The sequence below is a fragment of the Streptopelia decaocto genome (genome assembly GCF_964273445.1).
Source record: "Streptopelia decaocto genome assembly, chromosome: 8".
NCBI lineage: Eukaryota > Metazoa > Chordata > Aves > Columbiformes > Columbidae > Streptopelia > Streptopelia decaocto.
Genome location: NC_138662.1, coordinates 9,267,378 through 9,293,438, shown reverse-complemented (window position 1 = coordinate 9,293,438; position 26,061 = coordinate 9,267,378). Strand labels below are relative to the sequence as shown.

Sequence of the window (26,061 nt, the reverse complement as noted above, 5' to 3'; positions counted from 1 at the left end):
TAGGGATCTTCTCAAAAGTTAGATTGCGTGACAAATTATCCACGTGCACATGTTGGTATTTTCAGCAAGGGAAGGTAAAATGAGGTTGATGGCATCAGTTTATGGTTACAGGCATTTTTTCAAGTGCTACCCCAAAGTGACATGATGCAGAGTTACCACTTTGAAGTGCGATGGTACCTTCTTTCCCCGTTCATCCACAGGTTTCCCCAAGGTGGGCTGTGAGCACAGAGAATGAGGTGATAGGAGTCAGCACCCAAGCAAAGGAAGGAGGTGAGGATTTGCTCCTGGCTTTAAGGTATCTGAGCAGAGTCACTGCTCCTGCGCAAGGGCGATGATGCTCTCCTCAGCTGCTGGGGGAAGGAGGGATGTCCAGGACCAAGGAGGCTGTGGTGGTGAGCCAGCGGGTTGTGCCCCCATCATGGCACGGCAAAAGCAAATCAGTGTGATGCTGAGCCAAGGTTTGGAGCTCACTGTATATATGGGAGGCTCCTCTGAGATGTGACTGTACAAAAAGCTGTGTGGCTTTGAGTTGCTTTAATGTCCAGGGCTCTTCAGTGCAGTCTGCTAAGAGGAGCTGTGCATTTGTGTGCCCTCCTTTAAGTGCTCGTTAGGGGCTCTGGCTGCGTGATGCCCTGCTGCTCCTTGCAGAACCACCCAGAGGGCTCTGAACAAGTGAGATACAAGAAATTACAGCAGCCAGATCTTCATTAGTCTGGTTTAGTAGGAAATACTGGTTTAGGTAAAGTGCTGGACTAACACAACTTTCCTGTCTCCAGCTCTGTCTTGCACTGTGCATGGTTTTGGACTTAATTCTGACTTTTTTCTTCATGTGTTGCCACCAGTAAGAAAACTCCAGCATGGTCAGTCGTGGTCTCCTTTGCTGAACTGGGTGCCTCAAACTGTCCGAAGATGACTGATAATTATTAAATAACTGCAAAATTAGTGCACAAAATGAATTAAGCTATCCATTTATTGTTCATGTTTCTGGCATATAGAAAAGCTGCAGAAACAAAGTGCACGAGGGTGCTCTGGGAGATGGGGCTTGATTCTGTGATGATCTGCTCCAGCCCTTGGGTTTGGGGGAGCAGTAACTTTGAGGCAGATATGTGTCCTTTAGCTTGCTGTAATGTTGGCTGAGAAATACTGTGACAAAAATTGAAGGATAAGTGATGCTAAAAAGATCAACAGTGAAATAGCTGGAACCAGCCAGGCAACTTGCTGTTTTTTTTTCACTTGCCTTGTTGTCCTAAACGTGTCCTGTCCTATTCGGTTGCCAAAGCACTTGGTTTCTTTTTTTTTTCTACAACTGCAATTGCCCTTCAAAATTGGGAGAAAATTTTATGAAATGTTACAGAAGTATTAGCGATATAAAACGTACATTTAGTTACACAATGGTGCTTTGGGTTTTGTGGTTTGGACTTTTAAGACCAGATTTACCACTTTAAAATTTGCAACAGCCATGGATACATGTGGGCACATAAAATCGTATGTGATGGTAAATGCTCCATAGGCAAGATTATCTTTGGATCACTAAACTTTTGTAAATACTACTTGAGAACTTTTGGTCACTGATAAAAAATGTCTCTTAAAATCTCTACTGTTTGTATATAACAGGCATAATTCTTTGATATAGGATGTTACATCTTTTTTCCATAGTTTTCCTAAACAGGTATTATTGAAACAAAAGTAAAACCAGCAAGCTATTGGCAGGTATTAAGTAATCACCTATGTTTTTCTCCATTTTAACAAGTTTTTCTTAACTTAAATTACATCTGTTCTTTTAATATTATGAGTATGTTACTTCAGAACATTACATTAAAAAAAGGTGTTTATAAGGACCTGCATCAAACATCGCATTCAGCTGCAGGCACTGATTTTGTCCTCTTGTGCAAGAGCCCTCCAGCATGAATCACGCTGCAGATCCAGACCCTCCTTCACGGCACAGTTACCTTCAAAACAAGGCACGGAACCTGCGTTAGTAATTAAGTCAGCGCTGAGGAAATCCACGTCCTGCTGCTCTGCTGATCTGCAGCACGTGAGGAGACTCGCGATGGCAAACCCCTGGGAGCACTCGGTCCCTTTCATGTGTTTTTTAATGTATTTAGCACAGCAAAGTCTCAGTCTCGTTGAGCCATTAGATACCACCACGTTAAAAACAAACAAGCCCCACTGATAATGCCCTGAGAGACAGAACCTAAAGCTGTGAGGAATCATTCTGGCAGAGATTATTTTGTTTTTATCAGGGGTAGTAAGATGCACAGATGAGATTGAGAACAGGGTGGATGAGGTGAGATTGTAGCGATACCACTTAGTCTTTCTACTTCAGCTGCAGCTGCAAATACTTTTTGAAGTATATTTGGGCCATCAGTGTTCCTGTATCATAGCATCTTTCAGTCTTTTTGCCCAAAGGGAGGTTTTATGCTTAGATTTTGAGGTACTCATCTGTGCAGTTGAGCAATATAGGCAAAAAAATGGAGGAGAGATGCTATGTCAGGTTTCAGCTGTGTTGCTTGTCGTCCTGTCTTGGTAGCCTCGTATCATTCATGGTTGTTGGGTACCACAAACCTCTCATGTGACAGTCCTCTTGGTGTTCAGGTGTGATCCCGGTCCTGTAAGGAGCCCAGAAGAAAATCGCTAATTCTCCCCATTGCTCTCCATGGGATCCAGGTCCAACATTAACTTTTAAGATGATCCCTAGCGGGATTAAAGTCCTCCACGAGCAGGCAGAGGCAAGCTATTCAGAAAAACAAGGTCATGCTGCCTCTTTTTTTTTTTTTTTTTTTTTTTTTTTTTGGGTAAGCACAGGAATCAACAAAGCGATGTTATATAACTTCTATTTATATCCCACTTGCTCACTAGCTGCAGGCACACAAGAGTAGCTGAGAAGGGAATTTAATGAGCTCTCAGGGCTTGCTCACCTTCCAGAGCGGGTAGGAGCCAGCTTGTTTTTGAAGTGCGTCAGCAAATGAAACTGGTGGTGGGTGGGTGGTTTGGGTAGGTGGACTGACTTGTTGCTATGGTTTTCTTTAATTTCTCTGTCTCTCAAGAAGATCTTACACATTTTTTTTTTTCTTTTGGAGAGTCTGCAGACTTCCTTGTTTCTCACACCTACACAGAACTCACTGGTTCGGTAAGGAAGTGGGATTCATGCTCCTGCCATGCAAGAGCTGTGCACACATTAACTGGGTGACCCGGCGGGTGCGTGCTCCCACATGTGTGCAGGAGGAACTCAAATAAGGCTCCATGCTGAAAGAAGTCAGGCCCCCAGGTCTCCCACGCTTTGGAAGCCATCTGCTCCGTCTGCGGGGGGATTTAAACCCCAAACCCCACAGTCACGTTTCTACCTGTCGTTCCCCCAGTCTGCCTTCACCTCCCAGTGACCTCCCATGTCACCTTCTTGTCCCAGGGGTTTTGTACTGGCCCTGGAAAGGCACAAGGGGGCTGTATCTCTGGGAGGTTTGTTCTTTCCCCTGTGATAAGACTTAAAAGTGCATCAAGATTTTAGGTGTTGCAGTAGGAGAATGTGTAGGATATAAGGGCTCTTCCCTGAAATGAGTGGTGCAATTCTGCTGCTGCTTTCATTTAAAGCTGGTTGGGAAAGGCAGGGGTCTGTCTGTGTGTGCACGTACCCCTCCAAAAACCTCTCTAAGGTTGGGCAGAATCTCCAACTTGGAGTAGAGCCTTGAAGGATGGTGTGTGGATACCCATGACAGTGAGTTTGTCTTATTTGTCAAAAATAGAGCTGGGAAGTACCCCTTCTGCTTTCAGGACAAAGTTTATTTTACAGTTTGGGGAAAAAAAAAAAGAAAAGGCAATTGAGGTGTTCTGGCAGATTTTCCTTATGGGTTTATTTCAAACTGTGAAGTATGTTCAACATGAAATATTTCAGCTGCCATTTCCTTAAGCTATGCAAGACTAATGATATCTATCACTCACATCCCGGAGTGATGGATCTTTACCGAGCCAGGACGTATGAAAGATTTCAAGAAAAGAGAGGGATCAGTGATATGTAAAATAAATAAATGAGGGAGGAGAGAAAGCAAACTTAGGTTTGAATTTTCTGCAGTGGAAGCCCTTGCAATATGTTTAGGCAGAATGTAGAGGGTTGGCATTTGTACTTAATTCAGTGCTTGTGTTAGCGGTGCAGTTCCCAGTAAAATGTGGCTGCTTTGAAGTAGTCCAGCTATAAGAAGCGGTACGGGGGTGGCGGGCTCTTTCCGCAGAGATGAAGTAGCACAGGAGTTTTGGATTAGTTCATGCTGGCAGCCTGTCTGGATAACCCAAGCAAGTTAACATCCCTGTAATAATTCCTCTCCAGTACTGGAATAAAATGTCCTGAATTGAAGCCAGAGAGCTGATCTCTTTCTTGTATCTGGATGGACTTTCCTCTTTGAAGTATCCCTGACTAGTCAAGTTCATGGTGTATTTTCTGTTCACTGGCATTAGAGAACTGGGGAGGGAAATGACAGCAGTTTGCTTTAATTTGTGAGGTGTTTGCTGGGGCATGGCTTGCCCTTATTTATTGGTAATCAAATATTTGTTTTCCTGGGGAATTTTTGGAGATCTGTTTGGATGGTCTGGCAGGGTTTAATGGCTGCGGTCTGTTGAAACAGCTTTGTGAATTACGGAGGGTGTGGTGCGGAAAATACTCTGTCCGCTGCAGGATGACGGCAATCCCTGTTTGGGCTCTGCAGGAAGAGTCTTTGCTAAAATCAGGCCACTGTTCTTTCAGGAGGAAGCACACGTGTAAGCAGATGCATCTTGAACTCAAGGCTTGCTAGTAGCTTTTGGTTATATTTCTCACGATATGATCATTCAGACAGCGCATACAGTCCAGCCTGTAATTACCAAGTCTGGGGCGGAAAGCCAAGAGATTTGATGCAAAACAATCAAACGGTTGTTCCTTTTCTTGGCTGGCAAGACAGCTGTGACTTTGGGGCAGATCCAGCTAGCAGGTAACATTGTAGAGGAAGGTGTTTGCAGGAAGGGTGACTGCGCACAGGCAAACTGGATAAGCCTGGCAAAGCCAAGAGCTAGAAATCAACTGCCTTCAGCTGGTTCCTTTGCTTTTCATTTCATAATCCTACAGACTCAATCATAGTTAAACTTAGAGTGGATTAGTTAATTCCTTAGTGGATTTGTTAGCTGGGTGTATACTTTCTACACCTCACATGAAGGTGGCCATCAGCTGCATTTTACAGCTTCATTCTTCAGGGGGCAGATGTCAGCTCTGCTAGTTAAAAAACAGCTTGCTACCAGTTGCTTGTACCTGAGACACATTAAGGAGCGTTTGTACATGCGCGAGGTTATCCTGCCTCCGTAACCCTGCTCCCCTGACTGCTGGGTAGTTAGCTGAGCTGCTCTTCCACTCATCATTGTAAATTATGTATATTCTATGCCTTCTTGGAAGGCAAGACAGGAAGGGAGAAGAGGTGAAGTGGTAATCCTAGGAAATAGGCCCATTCTTTGCCAATTTCTTTTTTAAAAATACGATTCTACAATCCAGATTGTTAACTATCTGCAATATTTAATAATGTGCCAAAAAATAACCACCATAGAAAAGTATATTAATTCTGAATAAAATGACAGCAAGCAAAAGTAGTATTTACAGTTTAGAAAAAAATGTGGGTGAACAGGCTTTGGGCTACAGGCTCAGGGAAGAGCAGCTGGAAAAGCCACCTGTGGGAAAAGGACCTGGGGGTGTTGATGAACAGCCAGAAGATGAGCCAGCAGTGTGCCCAGGTGGCCAAGAAGGCCACCAGCATCCTGGTTGTATCAGCACTAGTGTGGCCAGCAGGCCCCGGGCAGTGACCGTCCCCCTGTACTCAGCACTGGTGAGGCTGCACCTCTAATCCTGGGGTCAGTTTTGGGCCACTCATGACAAAAAAACATCGAGGTGCTGGAGCCAGTTCAGAGAAGGGAACAGAGCTGATGAAGGGTCTGGAGCACAAGTGTGATGGGAGTGACTGAGGGAGCTGGGGCTGTTCAGCCTGGAAACCGGAGGCTGACGGGAGACCTTACCACTGTCTACAACTACCAGAAAGGAGGTTGTAGCATGGAGGGTGTTGTTCTCTTATCCCAAGTAGCAGGTGATGGGACAACAGGAAATGGCCTCAAGTTGCACCAGGGGAGCTTTAGATTGGATATTGGGAAAAATTTCTTGCTGGAAAGGGTTGTCAGGCATTGGAACAGGCTGCCCAGGAAACTGGTGGAGTCACCATCCCTGGAGGGATTTAAAAGATGCACCGATGAGGTTCTTAGGGACATGGTTTAGAGGTGGACTTGGCCATGTTGGGTTAATAGTTGGACTCGATCTGAAAGATCTTTTTCAACCTAAGCGATTCTCTGATTCTAAACACGTAACAGTAAATAGTTTGAATGGGAGAGGATATGAAGTTGCTGCCAATAACTACAGAAGAGACATAAATCCAAAGAAAAATCAGTGACTTAAGTCACAGAAGTTAGTGACTTAAAAAGCAGCTTAATCACATGTTTCTAACAGTTATTAACCACTGGAACAGACTGCAGACATAGCTCATCATCTCTGATGCCTTCTAAAGAAAGATAAGATGCTTTTCTCAAAGCTTAACCACAGCTTCGGCCTCAGTTAATGAGAGCGAGGGCTGATGGTGCTCAAGGGTGGGCCAAGCTGTAGCTAATCAATGTGCTACAATTTAAACTTGGCCTTAGATTTATTTTCTAGTGAAATCAGTCACTTGGTTTGCAGTTTGTCTTCTGCAACATGTTTTGTGTGAACCAGGGAAATTGTTGTAGATGTTATGGTGACAGTATTTACTTACCATCCTCCTTTAGCTCAGAGGCAGTATGCTGGAGGGGCAACGGTGTAAGGGGAATACTCCACTGTGCATGAGGTTTCTGGTAGGATTTATTTAGGAACAGAGCTGGATGACAGAAGAAGGAAGGAGCAGTTATTCTGCAGATTTCCTGGTGTTACTAGTTGTTTGCAGTATTTTAATAGACCACTTTAGATGTCTGGAGGAGGAGTCAGCTTGGCTGGCTTTGCACATGTGCAATGTGTGTGCCAGATTCTTCTCCCTCCATCCCTTTGAAACAAATACAGGCTCATCATAATGCTTGATGTACCATATACCAGTAAATAACGCAGCATACGGCTGCTTGTCTGGTGCTTCGTACCTGCATGGAAACAGTGCACCACAAAAATATATTTATTCTCCAGTGGCCTGCAAGACTTTGAACTTGCCAACCTTTACATAAGATGATTTTCCCCTTGTGTTTCTTAACAAAGCTCTTTCCATTGCCCCAAGTTAGTCTTGAATGAATTTGCGTAGGTGGTGGTTGCTCCATCTTTAAAAATGATTGAGAACTCTGTGCATGATGCTCTTACGTACAGTGAGCGTAGCTATCACATTACAAGCTTGTGCGTGTCATGTGCAGATGTTTTTGAGTTTCGTTCTGTGGCTGTGTGATGAATTGCAGTCACATTATCTCTGATACCCTCATATCAGAGAGAACTCTTGGTTTGTGTAATCGGATGGTGTCTGTGCTCTGGAGTTGTATTGTGTTTCATTGAGGTGTGTGTACTTGCGAAGCTGTTGGTGAATCCAGCATTCATAAAGCAAACTTCGTGATCTTTTGTGTCATGTGATATCTCTCTTTAAATGGGAATGACTCTTGGTTGTTAACAAAACACAGCTGAAGTAAAATACAGTCTTGTACTGCATGGCGTTAGCACTCTGCACGAGCAGGCAGCTGGTCCACTGCCAGCGTCTCGAGTATGAGATGAAGCTCACACCTTCAACTTGACTTGCAGGTGCCTTTTCCTCTGGTACCTTGTACTGGGATAATCAGCCACAATCCCCATACTGGTATGTTGTGGGGCACGGTTCCCTGCCCTGTGGTAGGTTTCTAGGAGATCACAGTCCCAGTTTGGTGGTGGCTACGTGGGTGGGGTCTGTCTGGGAGATGAGGAGACAGCTTGGGCTTCTCTGCCCAGTGTGTGCCGAGGGCCGTGCTCTCTTACTGACATAGACCCTTGGCTTTTGTGTTTGCATCTGGTTCATGAGGAGACCCTCAAAGGGATGGCTGGTGTCAAATGCCCTGTCTCAGTGGTATGTTAAAAGCACTGTTCTTCTAAAACACATAGGAGTGTGTTTGCTGTTCAATTCATTCCAAGCTGCTTTCCCAGCACACTTGCTCTTTCAGCAGTCTTGCATGTGGTTGCATGGTGCCTGTGAGAGAGCCAGGACCCTAGCATACGGTAGTTTAAAATGGCCACTTCATTTCCATTTTAAAAAGGGAGGTTTTTCCAGTTCTTACTTTGAGGCTATATCTGTAAATAAATTTTAGGATTTCTGTCATACTTATCACCACCAATTACCTGCTCAAGCGCAATTTGCAAGATCACACCTCTTAAAATACAGTATCTTTGATAGCTGGCATGTGGTTGATTCATATGTGTGAAGGTGTTAGGCATCCTGACCTAAACTGAAACAATCATTTTGTGACAACCATTGAACATATGCACAGCACGCACAAGAAGGCTTTACTGGAAATGTTTGTTTCATTTGTTTTTTCTCTGAAGTGCAGTGGAAAGTCAGTTAAGAAGCTTGAAAAGATGACAAAAATAACCCTGTCAGCAAGTAACAATTACTGGCATGTAAGGTGTTTCTGTAGTGTGGTTCATTAAAAAAAAGCTTTTCCTTCACTGCTGCTTCATTGCAGAGAATCTCCTCCTGTCCAGGCTCTTGAGACCTGCAGCCAGGTGACAACCATCGCTCCCCTGATGAGCAAATCATGATGGTGTTCAGAAAATGTTTTGTGCTTGTCTATCTGTAAAGTATTATTATTGTTATTCTTGTGGTGTAATACAGATAGAGTAGAACTTTCAAGATGCAGTGTAGATACAAACCCATCCTCTGTCTGTACTTGTAGCCACCAGTAAGAGACCAAGATTCCAAGGGTTGGCTGTCTGAACATCCCAAACCTGGGTTTGGTTACTCAGCAGCAGCTCAGGGAAACCTTGTTAATGCACCTCTTGGTTGTGATTGTAGTTTGACAGCATTCTGTCCAATAGGTCTGGTCAGGTCAAAGCACCAGTTTAGAACAACAACAACAAAAAATCTGGATAAGTAAACTGTCATTCAAAGGATGTTTTTATTTGAGCATATTTTATGAGAAAACATTAAAATTCATGGTATCAAGTGTTGGATGAGAGTATTATCCTGCAAATACTATTAAACTACTTGGGCCTCAGATTATCTTGTGTCGTGTCACAGGCCTGGCACAGTTGCTGTCAGTAGCCAGCGTCTCTTGCTCCAGCACGTCTGTTTTGCTGGAGTGTTTGAATGGATGTCGGGAGAAGGTACCAGTGGGGCTGCCTTTGCAGACGTGCGATGCCTGTGCTGGGTCCTTCTCCTTTCCCTCTTCTCTGTTAATCACTGGAAGTAATTACAAACTCTTCAGAGTTTACCTGAGTTGCTCTGGGCAGGTAGAAGGTATTGCAATTTAGGGAGGGATATCTCATGTGAATATTGACCAGCTTCTTTAAATAGTAGTGTTGCTTCTCTGTAATCAAACATGCAACTTGATTAGTGTTTCAAAGTCATTCGGTGCTGTTCTGACTGCAGCTGCTTGGGAGTGATCAAAGGCAGGCATACCAGAAACGGCCTTGTGTGCCCCGCTTCGCAGAGAAACAGGCAGGGTATATTGCTATTCCCATTTTAATTTGTTTTTTCAATAAATCGGGCTTCATTCCTATTCATCATGTAAAGCTGTTGGATCATGAGCCACTGCAGAATGCTAACTAATTTCATAATACACTGCATAAGGTGACCCACTTACAAGTTCATCCTTCAGTCGTGTTTAAGCTCTGGTCTTGATTTATGTAACAACATATTGGTTTCATCAAGAATTGTCTGATCACTCACTGTGTTGGCTCCTTTTTGACCTGTACATGATTTGTATTCTCCTCAATTTTAGGAAGAACTTTGTGTCTCTGTGCACATATGGGCAGAAGAACATTAATAAACCTTTTTAAAAGTAGTCTATGCTTTCAGTTTTTCTGTCACTTAGATATATTAGAGTAGGAATTTTAAGAAGTCTGCTGCATACCGGGCAATGGAAACTTAGCACAAAATATCCCTCATTAGTTTGCCCTGCTTGTACATTTTTGGACTGTCGCTAACATTGACTATTGCATGTTATGAGTCACCGTCCTTTTGATTAGAGGGCAGGAAGGCAGGACAGTTCTTTTTCCTCTGTATTTTGCTCATACTCTTCAGAATTGAGAATCAAATAAGAGATAATTCCATTGTCCTTACTTTACCTTAATTCATTGTACTTATCTTAATTTCGTTGTTAGAGAAATGTGTGCTGCTTAAATGTATGAGGGCTAGCATGATTTATTGCACTCATTTCTTTAAAAATATAGTTGGAAGTCGTTAATAACAAAGCTAATATAACTGAAACACTTGGGCTTCCTTAACAATAAAATACAAGTCTCCATTGCTCTAGGTTTTGGTTTACTGAAAGCTAATAAACCTTCCAGTCCTTCCAGATATCACACGGTGCAGAAAGGTGAAATAATCTGTATTCAAACCTATGTATAGAGATACAGATCCTGTTCCGTTTTCTCTTGTAGCATTCGTTCTTCTGCCGACTGACAGAAGATAAGAAATCTGAAAAGTTCTTCAAGGTTTTTTATGATCGCATGAAAGTGGCACAGCAAGAAATCAAGGCTACTGTCACAGTCAACACTAGCGACTTAGGAAATAAAAAGAAAGATGAAGACTCAGACAGAGATGTACCCAACAGAAAAAGAGGTAATCCCCAGTTGTTCCCTTTTTGAAGTGACATGGGAGAAAAATGTTGTGTTTTGAACTCTTTCAAGTTGATGCAATAATGCTCTGATCTCTGATCCCACAGAGCAAAGTTCAGAGATCAGTGGTGCCCTGGCTTGGGATTTCAAGAGCTTCATCCCCTCTTCATCCATTTGTGAGATTGTGCTATTGAAATGATGAAAAGTATTTCTGAAATGAGACTCTACCACCTTGTCCATCGTGACAAGCTGCCCAAATCTGATCCATAGTAATGACCCTGGACTGTGGGTTGTGGTCAGTGCCTTCTCTAACAATAAGTGGAGAAATCTTAATCTTCTTCTACAGCAGGTCCTTTTTTTGTAACTCCTGGTAGTCCTAGATGTGTGTGCCCTAACCGATTAATACCAGAATTTGTAACTTAATTGTGGTTCACATAAAAGGTGCAAAGAGTGATATGATATCCTTCTAAACTCGAGACCCTCACATCACACTAAACATACTTACCAGAAAGAACTGATGATGAATAGCTGGCCCGTGTGTGAAACTATAATGGGAAATGTGGGAATAGATTTTTCTAGTCCCCTTTATTCAGCTTCCTCAGGGAGATCTGTTCTTGTGTGTTTTAGTGAGAGAGCCTATGAGCCAAATTACCGAGGAGGTCCGGGATCAGTTGCTGGAGGCCTCTGCAGCTACAAGAAAGGCTTACAACACGTACCGGAGGGAGGCTGATCCCGATGACCATTATTCGGCAGGAGAAGGAGCACAGTCTGCGGCAGATAAGAGCAAAGATGACCTGGAGATGAGTGCTGTGATCTCAATAATGCAACCCATCCTCCGGTTCTTGCAGCTGCTCTGTGAAAACCACAATCGAGATTTGCAGGTACAGCCTTGCACAGTCGCTGCTGTCACGTCAGTCTTGCTAATCTGGTGCCTTTTTAAATGGATACACAGCTGACTGTTTTCTTTGGCCTTGAAGATAATCCAAAAAAAAAAAAAAAAGAAAAAAGAATTTATACCTTGCTGGACAAATACATAGAATTCCATTTATCCAGCGTTCAGTGGTGTTTCCAATGTATATAAATGGTGGTGGGATCAACACTTCATGTGGCTTTTTAAAAGCATATGCTTAAAGCAAGCAGATGTTCTGCTGTGAAGTTGCTGATGTGTTTTCAAGAGGGGAAGGAAAAAAAGTCATGTAGGAAAATAGAGCATTGAGACTTTGGTTCTAGCAGCCCTCAAGCGTATGCTTACTTTTCAGTGAAGAGTTTCTCATGGGTTTTCATGGACCTGTTCATGTGCATAGATTCGGACACATGGGGTTGGTATCAGGAAAGGCTCAGCTGGAGTTGAATCTATGAAGGGACATAAAAGGCAACAGGAAAGGTTTCTAGGTTGTACCCACAGCAGGAGACAACTAGGGAGAGCATGGGTCTGCTGTTGAAGGGGGCAGGAGCCCTGGTGGTAAAGGGCATGGAGAAAGCCAAAGTGCTCAATGCTGCCTTCACTTTGGTCTTTACTGGTAGCATCGTCCTTCACAAACCGTATATCCCTTGGACCAGAAGAAAGGTCTGGAGGAAGGAAGAGGTATCCTTGGTGGAGGAGAATCAGGTTAGGAAACGTTCAGCAAGCTGCACACACACACAAGTCCACAGTGCCTGGTGGGATGCCCCGGGCCCCCTGCGGAGTGCTGGGTCCAGTCCTGGGCTCTTGAGTCCAGCAAGGAGTCTCAAAGATTACTAGGGGACTGGAGCATCTGGTGGGCAAGGAGAAGGTAGAGAGAGGTCAGTCTAGAGAGGAGAAGGGTTGGGCGATCTCACCTGTGTGTATAAATACCTGAGGGGGGCATGTGAAGAGGACAGAGCCAGGCTCTGCGTCATGGTGCCCAGTGACAGAGTGAGGAGGGTTGGACTAGATAATCTCCAAAGATCCCTGTCAGCCTTTGCTGTCCTGTGATACTCTGTGATGTTTGTATAATTTTAAGTAGCGAGCCCAGATCTTGTACATTAGTAATCCTATCTAGTGCGTGCCTCCGCAGGAGATCAGATTTTTGCTTACAAATGGACTACAATTAACATGATTTCTGTTCAGTGTAACCACTGCTGCTGGATTAGAATTGAATGCAAGCATGGAGCTGGTGAGATGCAGTACAATGTACTAAATGCCCTCATAAAGGAGGAATAATTGCTATGATTGCATATTGTTGTACGGCATGCCAGAAGTGTAGGACCCTGCGTGAGTGCTTTTCAGACCTGCCAAATTGCTTCCGCTGAACTCGAATGCCCTGCTGCTGGCAATATGTGAAGTCAAATCTGTATGGTAATGTTCCTGCACTGTGAACGTGTAATTCTTTTAGCGTTTTATAGGTGCCGAGGTTACATACATCAAGGTTTCCTCTAATTTTTTTCAAAAAGCTATTTGATCTTTGTTTCGTCAAACAATTTTCATGCCGTTAGCGATGTCGGAGACAAGTAGGATGGCAGGTTTATGTGGCAGTAGTCCAAACCGCACACACTTGATCCTTTGCTGCGGCTGTCTTTGGCTAGGCACTGAGAGCTATAGGAGCAAAATGGAATTCAAGCCAACACAGAAACTTGGCCTGGGCTGTTCACCATCCTGAACAACTAAATTCCCCAAACAGCAGGTAGTTGCATTCAGCTCTAGGGAAAAAAGGTTTTCTTAAAAAACAAAAAAAAAATATGTGAGAGGAACAGGTTTTTAAATACAGTCCTCTTGATGCTTGTCTTTCTTCTTCAGCCATGGAGGGGAGACCAGAGTGTCTGAAGCTTCAAAATCTTTGTGTCTGTAGCTAGTACATTGTAACTGAACTCCTTATTAATATTGCCATTGGACTCTCTGCTTCAAGGAATAAGTAAAACCTCTTCTGGAAGCTGTGTGTCTTCCAAAATTGCATAAATTTGCTTTGAGTTAGAAGTGAATAGGAATTGCTTGCCCTGTGCAGTTGTAGTTTTATCAAACCAAGTGTTTTTCAAGCTGTTAGCAATTACAAGTAGCCTGATGTTGTGCAAAAACAGGTGAATGCAAGTCATGGCTGTAAGAGTTGATCTGTGTTTTAAATGTGGAAGAAGCCTTTGAAATGGCTTAGGGAGTTGCAATACTGTGTCTTTGGCATCACTCAGTTATTCCCTTTGCAGATGAAGCTGCAGTTTTTCCACGTTGCACACAGTCAGGGTGCTGACCCTTCCAGCTCACTCCATGGGTCTGGAGGAAGAGTTGCAGTATCCTCTCCAAATTAATGCAGGGACTGGGACAAACAGGTGGATGCTGGAAGTGTGTTTTGCTACCCACTTCAGGCTGAACGAATCAAATTTTCCTCTGGAGAATTCTTGATACCTCTGTTTCTGTCTCAGCACGCAGATACTTAGGGGCTCCCATTAAGCTTGTGCTAGGCCTGACCCTTGATTCTGCATGAGATCTCAGTCTTGGAAGCGAAGCCGGCACAGCTCTGGGTCGCTGCAGGCAGCTGCTCTGCTTTGGCCAGGCTACGGCCCCACCAGTTTCCTTGGGAAGTCTTTTCTGTCCTGTCTTTTCTCTGAATGAAGATGTCTCCATATACCGCAGAACCGGTCACAAGAACTGAAACTTCTGATGAGCTGAGTGAAGCATCCAGGGCACACTTCAGTGTCAGCAGGAGCCGGCTGGCTGGGAGGCTCCCAGTGGCACACAGATCAGCGCTGTCCCCTGGGGCCGACACCTGGGCAGGTGGCACCAGCAACCTTGCATATAGCCAAGCGTGTGGCTCCAGCCTTACACTTAAAAATCCCATCTTCATGGGAAAAACATAGTACTACAGTTCTTTTACTTCTTAACAACTGAGTTATTTCTGTGAAATAAAAATATTGTAGTAATGTGCTAGCCAGTCGTGCTCAGATAAAAGGTCTAAGTCAAGGGGTTAAATACTGCTCTTGTGCAAAAAAAAATAAAGGGAATTGCTACAGCTTTTAATATTGGATTTGACTGTTTCTTTCATTCATAATCCCTGGAGACATAGCCTAGGTAATAAAGAACAGTAAAGCTCTGCATGCTGCAGGTGAGTGAGTCAATAATTTGGCTAGCGGAGCAGTACTACTGCATGCAGAGAATGAGCTGGTTTAACTTGTCATGTTTTAGGCAAGAAGTGTGTGTGAGAATTAACTTTATAAGACCAAAGAGCAATCCTGTATTCAGTGAAAAATGCCTTTCCTAACCTGATGGCCTGTAAAGAAAAATCTGATCATTTAAAAATAATACTTTACTAAGACATTTTCTCTTGTTATTTCTTTGCAAAGTTTTCCTAACTAAGGATCAGATTTTTGCTATAACTAAGATTATCCCAAGACAACATTTAAGCTTTTGGGGGAATTACCCACACTGTTCCTTCAAAGGATGCTGTGTTCATCCGTGCTTGAACAGACCACGCACGTGTTCTGAAAGTAGCCAACTTTATTGTTAGCCATGACGTTTTGTCTGAAGGGTACTTGGCTTTAGGCTGTGTAGTGGGAAGCAAAGTCTCCAACCCCCAGAAATGCTGTAGAGGCATTAAGAACTGGCTGCAGATGCTACCTTTGCAAGCATAGCCCTATCTGGTCATGTGTGTCAGAAATGAGGAGGACTGGGCTCCCTAAAAATGGATAGTAGCATGAAGTTAGCTAGGGAAGGATCTCCACGAGGTTATTTGCAAAGGTAGGAGTTTAATGACTGCCTGACTTTGAGTGCACTTCATCCCATCAGACAGTATTTCTCTCAACAGAGTATATTGCATGCTGAAAGGCACTAAGAATGCTCTTTTTCCTATTTTCTCCTCAAAGTACCACAGGCTGCACACTTTTCTTATGTTCTAGCTGAATCTGCAGTTCTGTTGCTCTTCATTCTGAGTGCCGGGTCTTGCGGATGGTACCTGAGGTTTGTTCCAGCTGGAAGCAATAGGATGGCGTGTTCAATACTGAGGAGTTGTGTTGCATCTTCGCAGCCTGTGAGATCCTCTGGATGACAGAAAATTAGGAGCTGAGACCACAAGAGACAATCCCTGGGGCTGTTTCTCACAGTGCAGTGGGGTCTTGTTTGCTGCTTGCGTCCTTCCTGTTGTACAGACATCTAACTTTGTCCTGCATCCCGTGCCTCATTCCTTCTCTGTCCTTTGTGTTTATTGACTTTGGATCAAGAAGCTAAGGCTAGTATAAACCTAGCTATAATCAGGAAAATGCTGTAATGCTGCCGGGGAGCATTTTGTGTCGTTGCTTTCAGTATTATCCATTATTTTTGCATTTTTTCCTGAAGGGAAGGTACGAGCTCCAGTTCCTGTAGCATCAACCTTTCTATATTCTGACAAGTTAATCAAAAGTCAGGGTACTAAATGAGCAATCAGTTGAAATGTGCTGAATCACTGTCACCTTTAGTCTGCATTCATAGACAGCAATTTCCTTTTTTAGCTTAGCTTTCAATTGAATCTGGCAATTTCTCAGTCTGTTTGCCTTAAAAGACTTATTAGTCTGACGCAGGCACTAGAGGCAATCAGTTAACAGCGTTTCTCTGGAGGCTTGCAGAAAAGACCTTGCTGGTTCCGTAGTCCCATGCATCTTGTTGGTCTCAGGGTTTTTTCGCCTTTGAAGTGTTCTGTAACCTGCTGGAGCTTAAGCTGGATAGGAGTTCTCCTGCTGAAGCTTCAAGGAAAAGACAGTGGTAGTGTCTGTATTTTACAGCATGCCACTGAGAACACACTGACAAACAGCATCTGAGTCACTGCAATATTGTTTTCCCTTAATTATCCTTCTTTGTTTAGGTTGGGTGCATGCTTTTTTCATTTGGAATACAGGAGAGAGGAAACATGTTTAATCCATGCTGACAAATCTGGCATTTCATTTGAGGAGCTGCTCCTAATCAGCACCTTCAAGCAGGGATTACAATAATTACGTGGGAAGAAATGCAACTGAGAGAATTGCATTTCAAGATGCTTTCCTTCCAGGCATGCAGGCAGGTGTCTCTGTGCCACTTCCACAGGTGCTGCTTGGAAGCCAGAGCCAGGGAATTGCTGCTGCTGTCTTGGAGGAGGGTCTCGGGAGGAGACAGCCTTGGGTGATGGTAGCGGTGAAGCGTAGCAGGCAGGCTGGAAGGAAGGCTTCCAGGCTCAGGAGAGCCTTCTGACCCGCGGTGAATGGCCATTCCGTGTTGGGTTTCAGTGCTCTAATGGATGCACTCTGTGTATTACTGCTCGTCTTCTATAAAATTTGAAGCCAACAAGCTGCTCAGGAGAGCAGCGCATTGCAAGCTGAAATTGCTTGTGCAGGCTCCAGTGAAATTCGAGCTGTATACCGTGCAGTGCAATGCTGGGTTGATTAACTGTTATGATTTAACTGATTAAATGTTACCATCCAAACATCAGTTTTTATGTTGGGTTTTTTTTTCCCTTCCTCCCGGCTTTGACACTCTACTCACAGAATTTCCTGCGCTGCCAGAACAACAAGACGAACTACAACTTGGTGTGTGAAACACTGCAGTTTCTGGACTGTATCTGTGGAAGCACAACTGGTGGACTTGGACTTCTTGGTCTGTATATAAATGAGAAAAATGTAGCACTGATCAACCAGACGCTGGAGAGTTTGACTGAGTACTGTCAGGGACCTTGCCACGAGAACCAGGTAACACATCCAGGGCTGTCAAAAACATCACCCTTTCTCCTACACCTGCAGCATGTGCTCTGCGGGCTTGGTCTAGTCTTCTAGACCTATGTTGTCTTATAATGCTGCTCACTTTACCTGCCCTGCGAAGGGGTTTTGGTTTGAGTGGTTTGTTGTTTTTTTTTCTTTATAAACTCATAATAATCAGCTTCTGTTTCTCAAGGCCCCTTCTGAGGACTTGAACCACTCAAAGCATCCAAGATTTTTCCTAGGACTTAAATTGTTTAATTAGACTCGACAGACAGGGGTGGTGGGGAATTTTTGTGCTTCCAATACTTTCTAGTGAAAATGTTGCAAAAACCAAGCTCTGCCTGTTGTAAATGAGACCAGAAATGTGTCCTCCCCCAGACTGATGGGAGAAGCCTGAGCTCTGTAGCTTCATTAGAGAAGGTGATGACCGTGTTGAGTTTATTTTCAGACATAGTCTCATGTCTAGGCACAGGTGCAGGTCACTGACGAATGTCCATGTGCTTGCAGCGTGATGTGGTGGTGGTTCCCAGTGAGTGTGGGTTGGGTGTTGGTGAGGACCACCAAGTGTCTGCTGGGTGGTGAGGCTCTCCCTGCCCTGCTCCCCACAAAACCATGCTCCTTGTCAGTGACTTGTTCTGCTCTGAGCAGGAATAACTGTTTTAAAAGCAAGCACGGTGGTTTACAAAACCACGTTACTGAGAAGGCATAACTGAATAATTACAACAATGCTATTGGTTAAAGTAGATACTGACCCGCAGCTGGACTTCATCTGCTCTGTGCTTCGAAGGTTGAATCATCAGCAAGGAACATGGGAAGATACTTTGCTTGCACAGCAGGAGGTTTGAGGTGCTCAGGAATTACACTTTGCTCCAGTGAGAAGGATGAGAGGGCAGGGGCAGCTGTACTGCTTAACTGTTCTTGTCCACCACACCTTCCCACAGGTCGTACAGGTGTCTTGCAGCAGCATCACCATTTAGTCAGGCACTTTTCTTCTGCTTTTGGTCTAAATATGGCTCTTGCTATCACTGTTTCAATGAGTCCCAATTAACTCTGAATTTTAGAATAAACCATACTGAAGAGATAGCTGTGCACATCAGTTTATAACTGAGAGTTTCTTTCTGTACTACAAACCAGGTGGAATAACAACCTTTAGATTTGTGTGCATCTCTGTAGTGGAACTCAACAATAGAGCAGGGGTCTGGGTTTTGAAGCCAGCAAGCTACCATCAGCTTGTACATTTTAGTTATTGGCTTTTACAAAAGCTGGATTAAAGAATAAGCAAGAAGGCTGTGGGAATTCACATTCTGTGGTTGGACAGGACTGAAGTAGATGTTGATTGGCACATCTAAAATAAAGAAAACTCTCCCTAATCTTAGTAAAACAGTGTTCTTCCTTAGCTATGTATTCAGCCTGGATGCTTTGGCATGTACATGGTTCACTTATCAACTCTGTTGCTTCCTGAGGCTGGGTGGTTTCAGTAGAACATGCCATAGCTGATGATAGGAAAAGCCTGAAACAAAAGGCCTTAATTTCTTGTCATTCCACTGACCAGAGTTTTCTGTTCAGTTATCCGTCTCAAACAGCTTACCAGGTGATGAAAGAGAGGACTCTTCTGTCTGGGTCACCAGCCTAGGCTGTGTTTTTAGCATAGACAATTACTGAAGTTTGGATTTTCTTTGAACAGAACTGCATTGCTACTCATGAGTCCAATGGTATTGACATCATCACAGCGTTAATTCTCAATGACATCAATCCTTTGGGAAAGAAGAGGATGGACCTTGTACTGGAACTGAAGGCAAGTGAATATTTTGTGTTCCACATTAACAGTAAGATGAAATATAATTTTATTGTTGGAATTATGTGGGTGTTTATTATATCCCAGTATTCATAACTGCCAAAAAATTATATGCATCAGCGAGCTGGAGGCAGTGCCCGAAGATTGTTTGTCACAGGTATTTCATTTTTTAAATGATAACCTGGAGCCACCAGTTTTCAGATGGAAGGGATGAAGGTTGTCAAGGTATTCTGAGGAATTAGAAAATAATTTCCTGTTAAAAATCTAAATCTGATGAAAACTTCTCTTGTGTTGCTGAGCTTCTACCTATACAATGGACGTAAAATTTCTCATGCTGCCTCTAGTTTCCCGATAGTTTATTGCTGTTGTTTAATCAGTTGATGTTAAGTCATCAAGAATTTTTTAGGGCTATTCATATTAATGTTGAAATAATTAAGCCTGGTGCTGGTTTCAAAATACACTAGCAGGTTGTCTTCTAGCAACAGTAGTCACAGAGCGCTCCTGCTTCTCAGCATATGTTTTAGAAATATTTTCTTTCTGATTTACTGCTGTCTTATAGTGCAATGTCTAGCTGTTTTCCGTTGCTGACTCACACCATTATTATGGGTAATGTGGGTTTTTTATTATTCTAAATAAAAAATGCTTTTAGACTCAATTAGCATTATACTTCAAAATTAAATACTTTTATTGGTTTTTATTGTCAGTCGTGATGGATCTTAATCTTAATTGTTCATATTAAAGTAGTCTGGTGCCTTGTGGTACTTTCCCATTTCCTCCCTCTCTTTCTTGGCATGAGCAGGTCGCAGAGTAATTTTCAGTTAAAATCAGTGAAGCGCGTCTCTGTCTTCAGCCTTGGTTGTCCTTTGATTTAATCAACAGTATTTTGGTGTTGAGAGCTTGTAGTAGTACTGCTGTAAACAAGACAGAATAATACACACAAGCTTGAAAGCTCAGCATTTGAGAAATCTGAACCTTAACTTGGGTTAATCTGATGTGCTCCAATAGTAGGGTTTGGGAAATAAACTGATAAAAATACTACTAAGCTGTATATCTCCATAATTGCTGAAGAGGGTGTGCTTGGGAGGTGAGGCTGAGCAGTCCTGCAGTAGGCTGGCTGGGAGGCTGTGCCTGCCCGTGGCTCGGATTTGCAGAAACCAGGTATCTCAAGCCCTTCTGGGCAGCAGGGTTGGTTGCACACAAGCTGGATACCCTAATTTTTTTTGACTGCTGGAAGTGATTGCTGGGTTTTTTCCCCTCCTTTCAGAACAATGCTTCAAAACTGCTCTTGGCGATCATGGAGAGCAGGCACGACAGCGAGAACGCAGAGAGGATCCTCTACAACATGAGACCCAAAGAGCTGGTGAGTGCCTGGGTTGCTCCAAAACCCCTGACTCCCTTCAAGCCAGTTACAGGAGCACTGTGGAGACTAGGGGGGCCGCATCCACCCCAGAGGTGCTGCAAGAGGTCTGTGCATGGGTCGCTGCCAACTGGAAGACCTTTCAAGGATTTCATTGAGGGGATGCGTCTGCCTGGTTCCTGGGCAGCACAAGCGGTAGGGAAGCCCTGTCGAATGCTATGGAGGAGGCGTTCAGCATCCTGCAGAAGGCAGGGAAGGAGCATCATCTGATGCTTTGGAATCCACACGCGGAAGTTATTTGCACAAGAGTCCGAGAAACAAAAATTCCTTGTGACCTAAAAGCTGTTCAGTAGACTGTAGCAGACTTTCAGGCTGGTTAATGTATTAACTGGTGAAAACACAAACAGGACATTCAAAGTACAGCTGAAACACTGTCGGCTTGTCTTGGCGTGCGTAGCTACGGCAGAGGCCAAGGTCAGAACATGATGCAGCGTGTGGTGTGGGTGGCCTGGGATATGTTACCTGGAGGGGATGGTGAAGTTTAGTTTCTTGTGTCAATGAGTTGGGATGAAGGGGCTGAGCTGAGGTCTCCTGTTTTATCCTGCATGTTGAGAAGCCCATTGACCTTCCTCCTGAATCTATATGCTCAGCTTCCTTTCACCTCTGCAAGAGTGACAAATGTATACTGGCCTTAGCAGACTTTAGCCTTCAGCCTGACCTCTCTTCATTGGCCTGTGTCTCTCTTTGTAGGTGGAAGTGATAAAGAAGGCTTATTTGCAAGGAGAAGTGGAATTTGAGGATGGAGAGAATGGTGAAGATCTTGCAGCATCTCCAAGGAACGTGGGACACAACATTTATATATTAGCTCATCAGGTAGAATTTCATCTACAGCTTTTGTAGCACCAAGAGTCACAAACTGTGAATAGCAAGAGGTCTGCCTCTCCCTGAAGTTGTCTTAATGGCTCACCTCTGAGACAAATTCACTGTGCATTCTCTTTTTATCAGACCAAATTCCAATCCTTAAAGAGTGAGAAAATTCTATAATATAAGAAAATTGTTGGAGTTTTCTTTCATAATGGGAAGCAGGCAGGCTCTTGACCAGGTTTCTGAAGCCATGTGATTCAAGTTCTTGGCAGTACTGGGGAGCAATGTATTATTTTTCAGCTGTGTCAAAGGTTACTTTATACTCCCAAAGAAATTCTACTCACAGATCAATTAAACCGTAAGCAGAAATCTCGCTCTGCTTTTATGGTCTTGCCACATTCCCTCTATGCTGGAGCCAGTCAGGTTTGTTGTACTGATACAGTGTGGTGGTTGAAAGGTAAAAAAACAAGGGGGGAAAATATATCTAGATTTGCTTTAATATATTGATGCTACATGTATCACTGCATTAGAAACTTTGTGTTCCTTTAGCATCCGAGAAGAAAGATCATCAGTCTGCTGTAAGATGAATTTAGAGCATCCAGAAGTATTTTTGGAGCTGTGCTCTGTGCATCTGCTTTTCAAATGATGCGAATTTTCTCTTCTGTCCCTGCATAGATACTTGTGTCATTAGCACACCTTTGAATCAGGGTGGGTGTAGAAGGATAGACCGAATGTGAATGTTCAATAAGTTTCCCAAGTCAGACAAAGGGTGGGAGAGGATGGGTAAAAGAGAAGTACAACACGGATATTAAAAAAAAAAAAAAGCATATTTGAATCGTTCTGACTTGTGCCCAAAATAGAGCGGCAGGGTGTCTGGTTGGAATAGAACAAGCCTTCTGTCAACTTTGCCCTTTCTTAGCAGCTGACTGCGTACTATTTCTTTTTTTATGCCAAAAATCAGAAATTTAATATCATAGAGAGACATCTGGTGTCTCCCACTCCCTTTGCATTCCTTTATTTTAGTTGGCTCGTCATAACAAAGAGCTGCAGAACATGCTGAAGCCGGGAGGTCAGATAGAGGGAGACGAGGCTCTGGAGTTTTACGCCAAGCACACGGCACAGATTGAGGTACAGGGAAAACCAGTGGCTGCCGGGAGGTGTGGGGGGGAACATTCCACTGTGGAAGGAGCTGCTTGGAAGAGAAACTGTGGAGTTAAACAACAGTTACATTATGCGTGATATTTTGATTGAACTGACTACCTGTGTGTGGACTGTCATCTTTGACATAAGAATATATATATGTACTTTTTATTTTATTTTTTGACAGCCGCTGGGGGGGAGCTATTTTTGAGCTGTCATGTGTGGGCTTTAAGATGGAGCTGAGCAGAGCTCTCTTGGCAGAGGAAGTGTAACTTCGCTTATGTTACATTTTGGCCAGTGCTGTTGCTGAATCCAGAAAGTTGGTGATAGCTTTTGCCATTCTCTCTGTATTAAAATGACAATTTGGCCTGATGTACAATCTAAGATGCTTTTTAAAAGTAAAACATGCACAAATATGGAGAGTTCACAAAACTCTCCAAGAAGCAATATAAATGTAACAATTATTGCTTATACTTGCCTGTGCAATTTGTGGCTAAGATTCTTGAATTGGGCAAACAGATTGCTCTGAAATTCAGCACAGCTTTGGTGCAGGATTCACTGGGGCACTTGGAAATCCCAGCTAAGAACAGTATTGCCAGGATAAGACCACAGCATAGAAATTATAATTCTTGGAGCCAAATGTAGGCCTGCTTTGAAAGGTAAATTAAGTCTCTGTCAAGCTGCTGTTCTATGGAAATGTGTCCCAAGTTTCTACAGGTAGCTTGTTTGAAAGGGAGGGGGAAAAAAATAAGACAAATCAAGAAATAACAGCTTTTAGAAACTAGGAAGAATTCTAATAAGGCTGCTGTTCAGATTGTCAGGTCGGACCGTACCATGGAGCAAATAGTCTTCCCTGTGCCCAGTATCTGCGAATTCCTCACGAAGGAGTCCAAGCTGAGGATATATTATACCACGGAGAGGGACGAACAAGGCAGCAAGATCAATGACTTCTTCATGAAATCAGAAGACCTCTTTAATGAGATGAACTGGCAAAAGAAATTGCGAGGTAGGTTGCTGTTGCCAGTGTGGTTGTGTGGAGCATAACCAGCACAGCACCGAGGTCAGGTTTTCAGAGTTTGAAACATCGACTTGGTAGCAGATGGTTCCCCAGTGTGGCAGCAACCTTGATAATTGTTTGAAAGAGTCTGCTCCTCTGCACAATTGCAATATGCTGTAATGAAGTCAAGCTTAATGCAAGAGCAATATGGACCACCTGGAGGGGATCCAGGGGAAAGTGGTAAGAAGGGATCACAGGTCGTCTTTTTTAAGATCCAACAGGAAGGAACAAATTTGTGGAGGCTTAGCTTAAAGGAGAAGGCATTTGGTGATAGAGAGAAATGGAGAGGACACAGCTGAAGAAAGCAGTGGTCTGTTCTCCTTCCCTGCACTGGGAACACAAAGCAGTTCCCTTGCATTGCGAGGGGGACTAAGGCTGGGTAATGCAGTACAGACTTATGGCATCTTCAGCAATTGGAGGGATTTTACAGGTTAAACATGCATTTTCCAATAGCAGTAAAAGTGGAATTTGCCCTTTCTTTGGGCAAAGAATAGGGGGGCAGACATATCAATTGAGTCCCTTCCAGCCCTGTGATGCTAAAATATCTGAAAGTGAGCTTTTTTGAGCACTGCTTTTGCCTCAGGTTCCCAGACGGAAAGTTATATCTTGTTCTATATAGTGCCACTACTTCCCCCAATAAACTTTCTAACTTATTTGCTTCAAGTTATTTAAAAAAAAAAAAAAATCTTGTTTTGCTCAAAGAGAAAAGTTGCACATGAGGCTCAGCTTCAGTGGGCAGTGATGAGTGGGGAGAATTTACCAACAATGACCCTCTAAAATGTGAGAGATAGAGAAGTTATTTCCTGCTCAAGTCAGCATCTGCCATCTGATACCACTGGTGGTGTTGCCTGTGCTTGAATCAGCTAAACTCCCGTTATTTAGTGCAAGAGCACAGGCTGGTCCAGAACCACCTCGGTGAGCAAACGCGAGGGTGGGCTCGTGCCCTGCAGCCGCCTGCGGTGCCCGGTGAGCCTCACCAGTGCGGTTAGCAGAGGTTTTCCCCTGACAGAGACCTCGCTGGTATTCATTCAGCCTTGCGTGATTAGGTGAGGAGAGACCTCTTGACCTTCCTCATTGTGAAAATTCTTTGTTATAAAATTATTTCCCTTGTCACAGCCTCTGGCGGTTGCATTTCACCCTTTCACTGTGCACCACCACGAAGAACGTAGACTCCTTCCAGTTTGTTTTTAGAATGCACAGTTCACACTAGAGCTGACGATGTGTTGCACATTTGGTAACGGAAACTCAATATTTGCTTCTGATTGTTGGGATGTATGTGTAATATATGTAAATAGGTAGTTTAACAGAGAAAAGCAATTATAAGCATATTATTTAAAATTATCGAAGTCAGGTATAGATAAGACTGCCTGAAACCTACTGAAACATTTTTCATGTGTATGAATACTAAATAGACTGGAGCTATTTCCACTTAACAATGGTTTAGTACTTATGACAGCATCAAAATACCCAGGGAGCTGCTTCCTAACCTGACTTCTAAGAGCTCTATGAGATATATGGGAGTATATGGCATCCCAAATAAACAGACAACTTTGTCTTTGACAGCATCCATATATTCTATTAGATTTTGTTGTTTAAGTTTAGATTATTTAGTTACTTTATTGTCTTTGAGGCTATCTCCAGGCAAGCTGTGAAGACATCCATAATTAACAACAGACCACAAATTGATCATGATCCACCTGCAGAATTGGAGAATATTTCTTTTTTCTTTGAGCAACCAGAATAATTTTTTCTGTTTCCTAATAATTCTGGTCTTGTTTGGCCTCTGGGTGTTATTCTTATATTTATGGATTTGTTTCTCACATTTTAAGTACAGGTTTGTGTTTTCGAGACGTGATCTCTGTGCCGTGCTCATGTGATACCACTTAGAGATTATTCAGGCCTGAGAAAGACTGTAAAAAAGTCTTTACAAAGGCCCGTGCAGCTCCCCCTTGAGCTCATGGTGCTGGCCCATCAGCTGAGCACTGTAAGGCTCCCCAAGTCTTAATTAAGAATTCCAGTGAGCCTGCTGGAACCAGGAGAAGGGCTACACAGGGCCGGTAGTCTGTGCCCATCCCCAAAGGAAAGTTTGAAGTAAAACCTGGAACTTTATAATGACCCTTTGTATAACAGTTTCATACCAATGAATTCAACTTGTTTACAAATTCTTCCAGTTAAAATGAAATGGAGAACAGAAATAATTCAGAAAATCAATGCATAATATATTCAAAACGTTGCTACATTGCATTTAAATGAGGCCTACCATGTGCCTGGGTAATTAGGTGCAATGAAGCTTATATTCTTACAGTGACAGGGTACCTTTTTGTAGTCCTTTCCTTTGCATTCAGCTGTTCAATACATTTGCTTTTTATGTGCATTTCAACTCAGTATAATGAGCCATTGTATAATTC

General features: G+C 43.3%; 1 protein-coding gene across 3 annotated transcripts in view; it reads left to right on the top strand.

Moving 5' to 3' along the window:
- ITPR1 (inositol 1,4,5-trisphosphate receptor type 1) overlaps positions 1-26,061 on the top strand; it is a 175,089-nt gene that overhangs the window by 117,190 nt on the left and 31,838 nt on the right. For all 3 annotated transcript variants that reach the window (XM_082060206.1, XM_082060205.1, XM_082060207.1), the window contains 8 exons: positions 10,622-10,802; positions 11,426-11,679; positions 17,231-17,431; positions 19,125-19,235; positions 20,500-20,595; positions 21,343-21,465; positions 22,480-22,584; positions 23,410-23,602. In XM_082060206.1, coding sequence (XP_081916332.1) covers positions 10,622-10,802; positions 11,426-11,679; positions 17,231-17,431; positions 19,125-19,235; positions 20,500-20,595; positions 21,343-21,465; positions 22,480-22,584; positions 23,410-23,602 — 1,264 coding nt within the window. The remainder of the gene's footprint in view (positions 1-10,621; positions 10,803-11,425; positions 11,680-17,230; positions 17,432-19,124; positions 19,236-20,499; positions 20,596-21,342; positions 21,466-22,479; positions 22,585-23,409; positions 23,603-26,061) is intronic.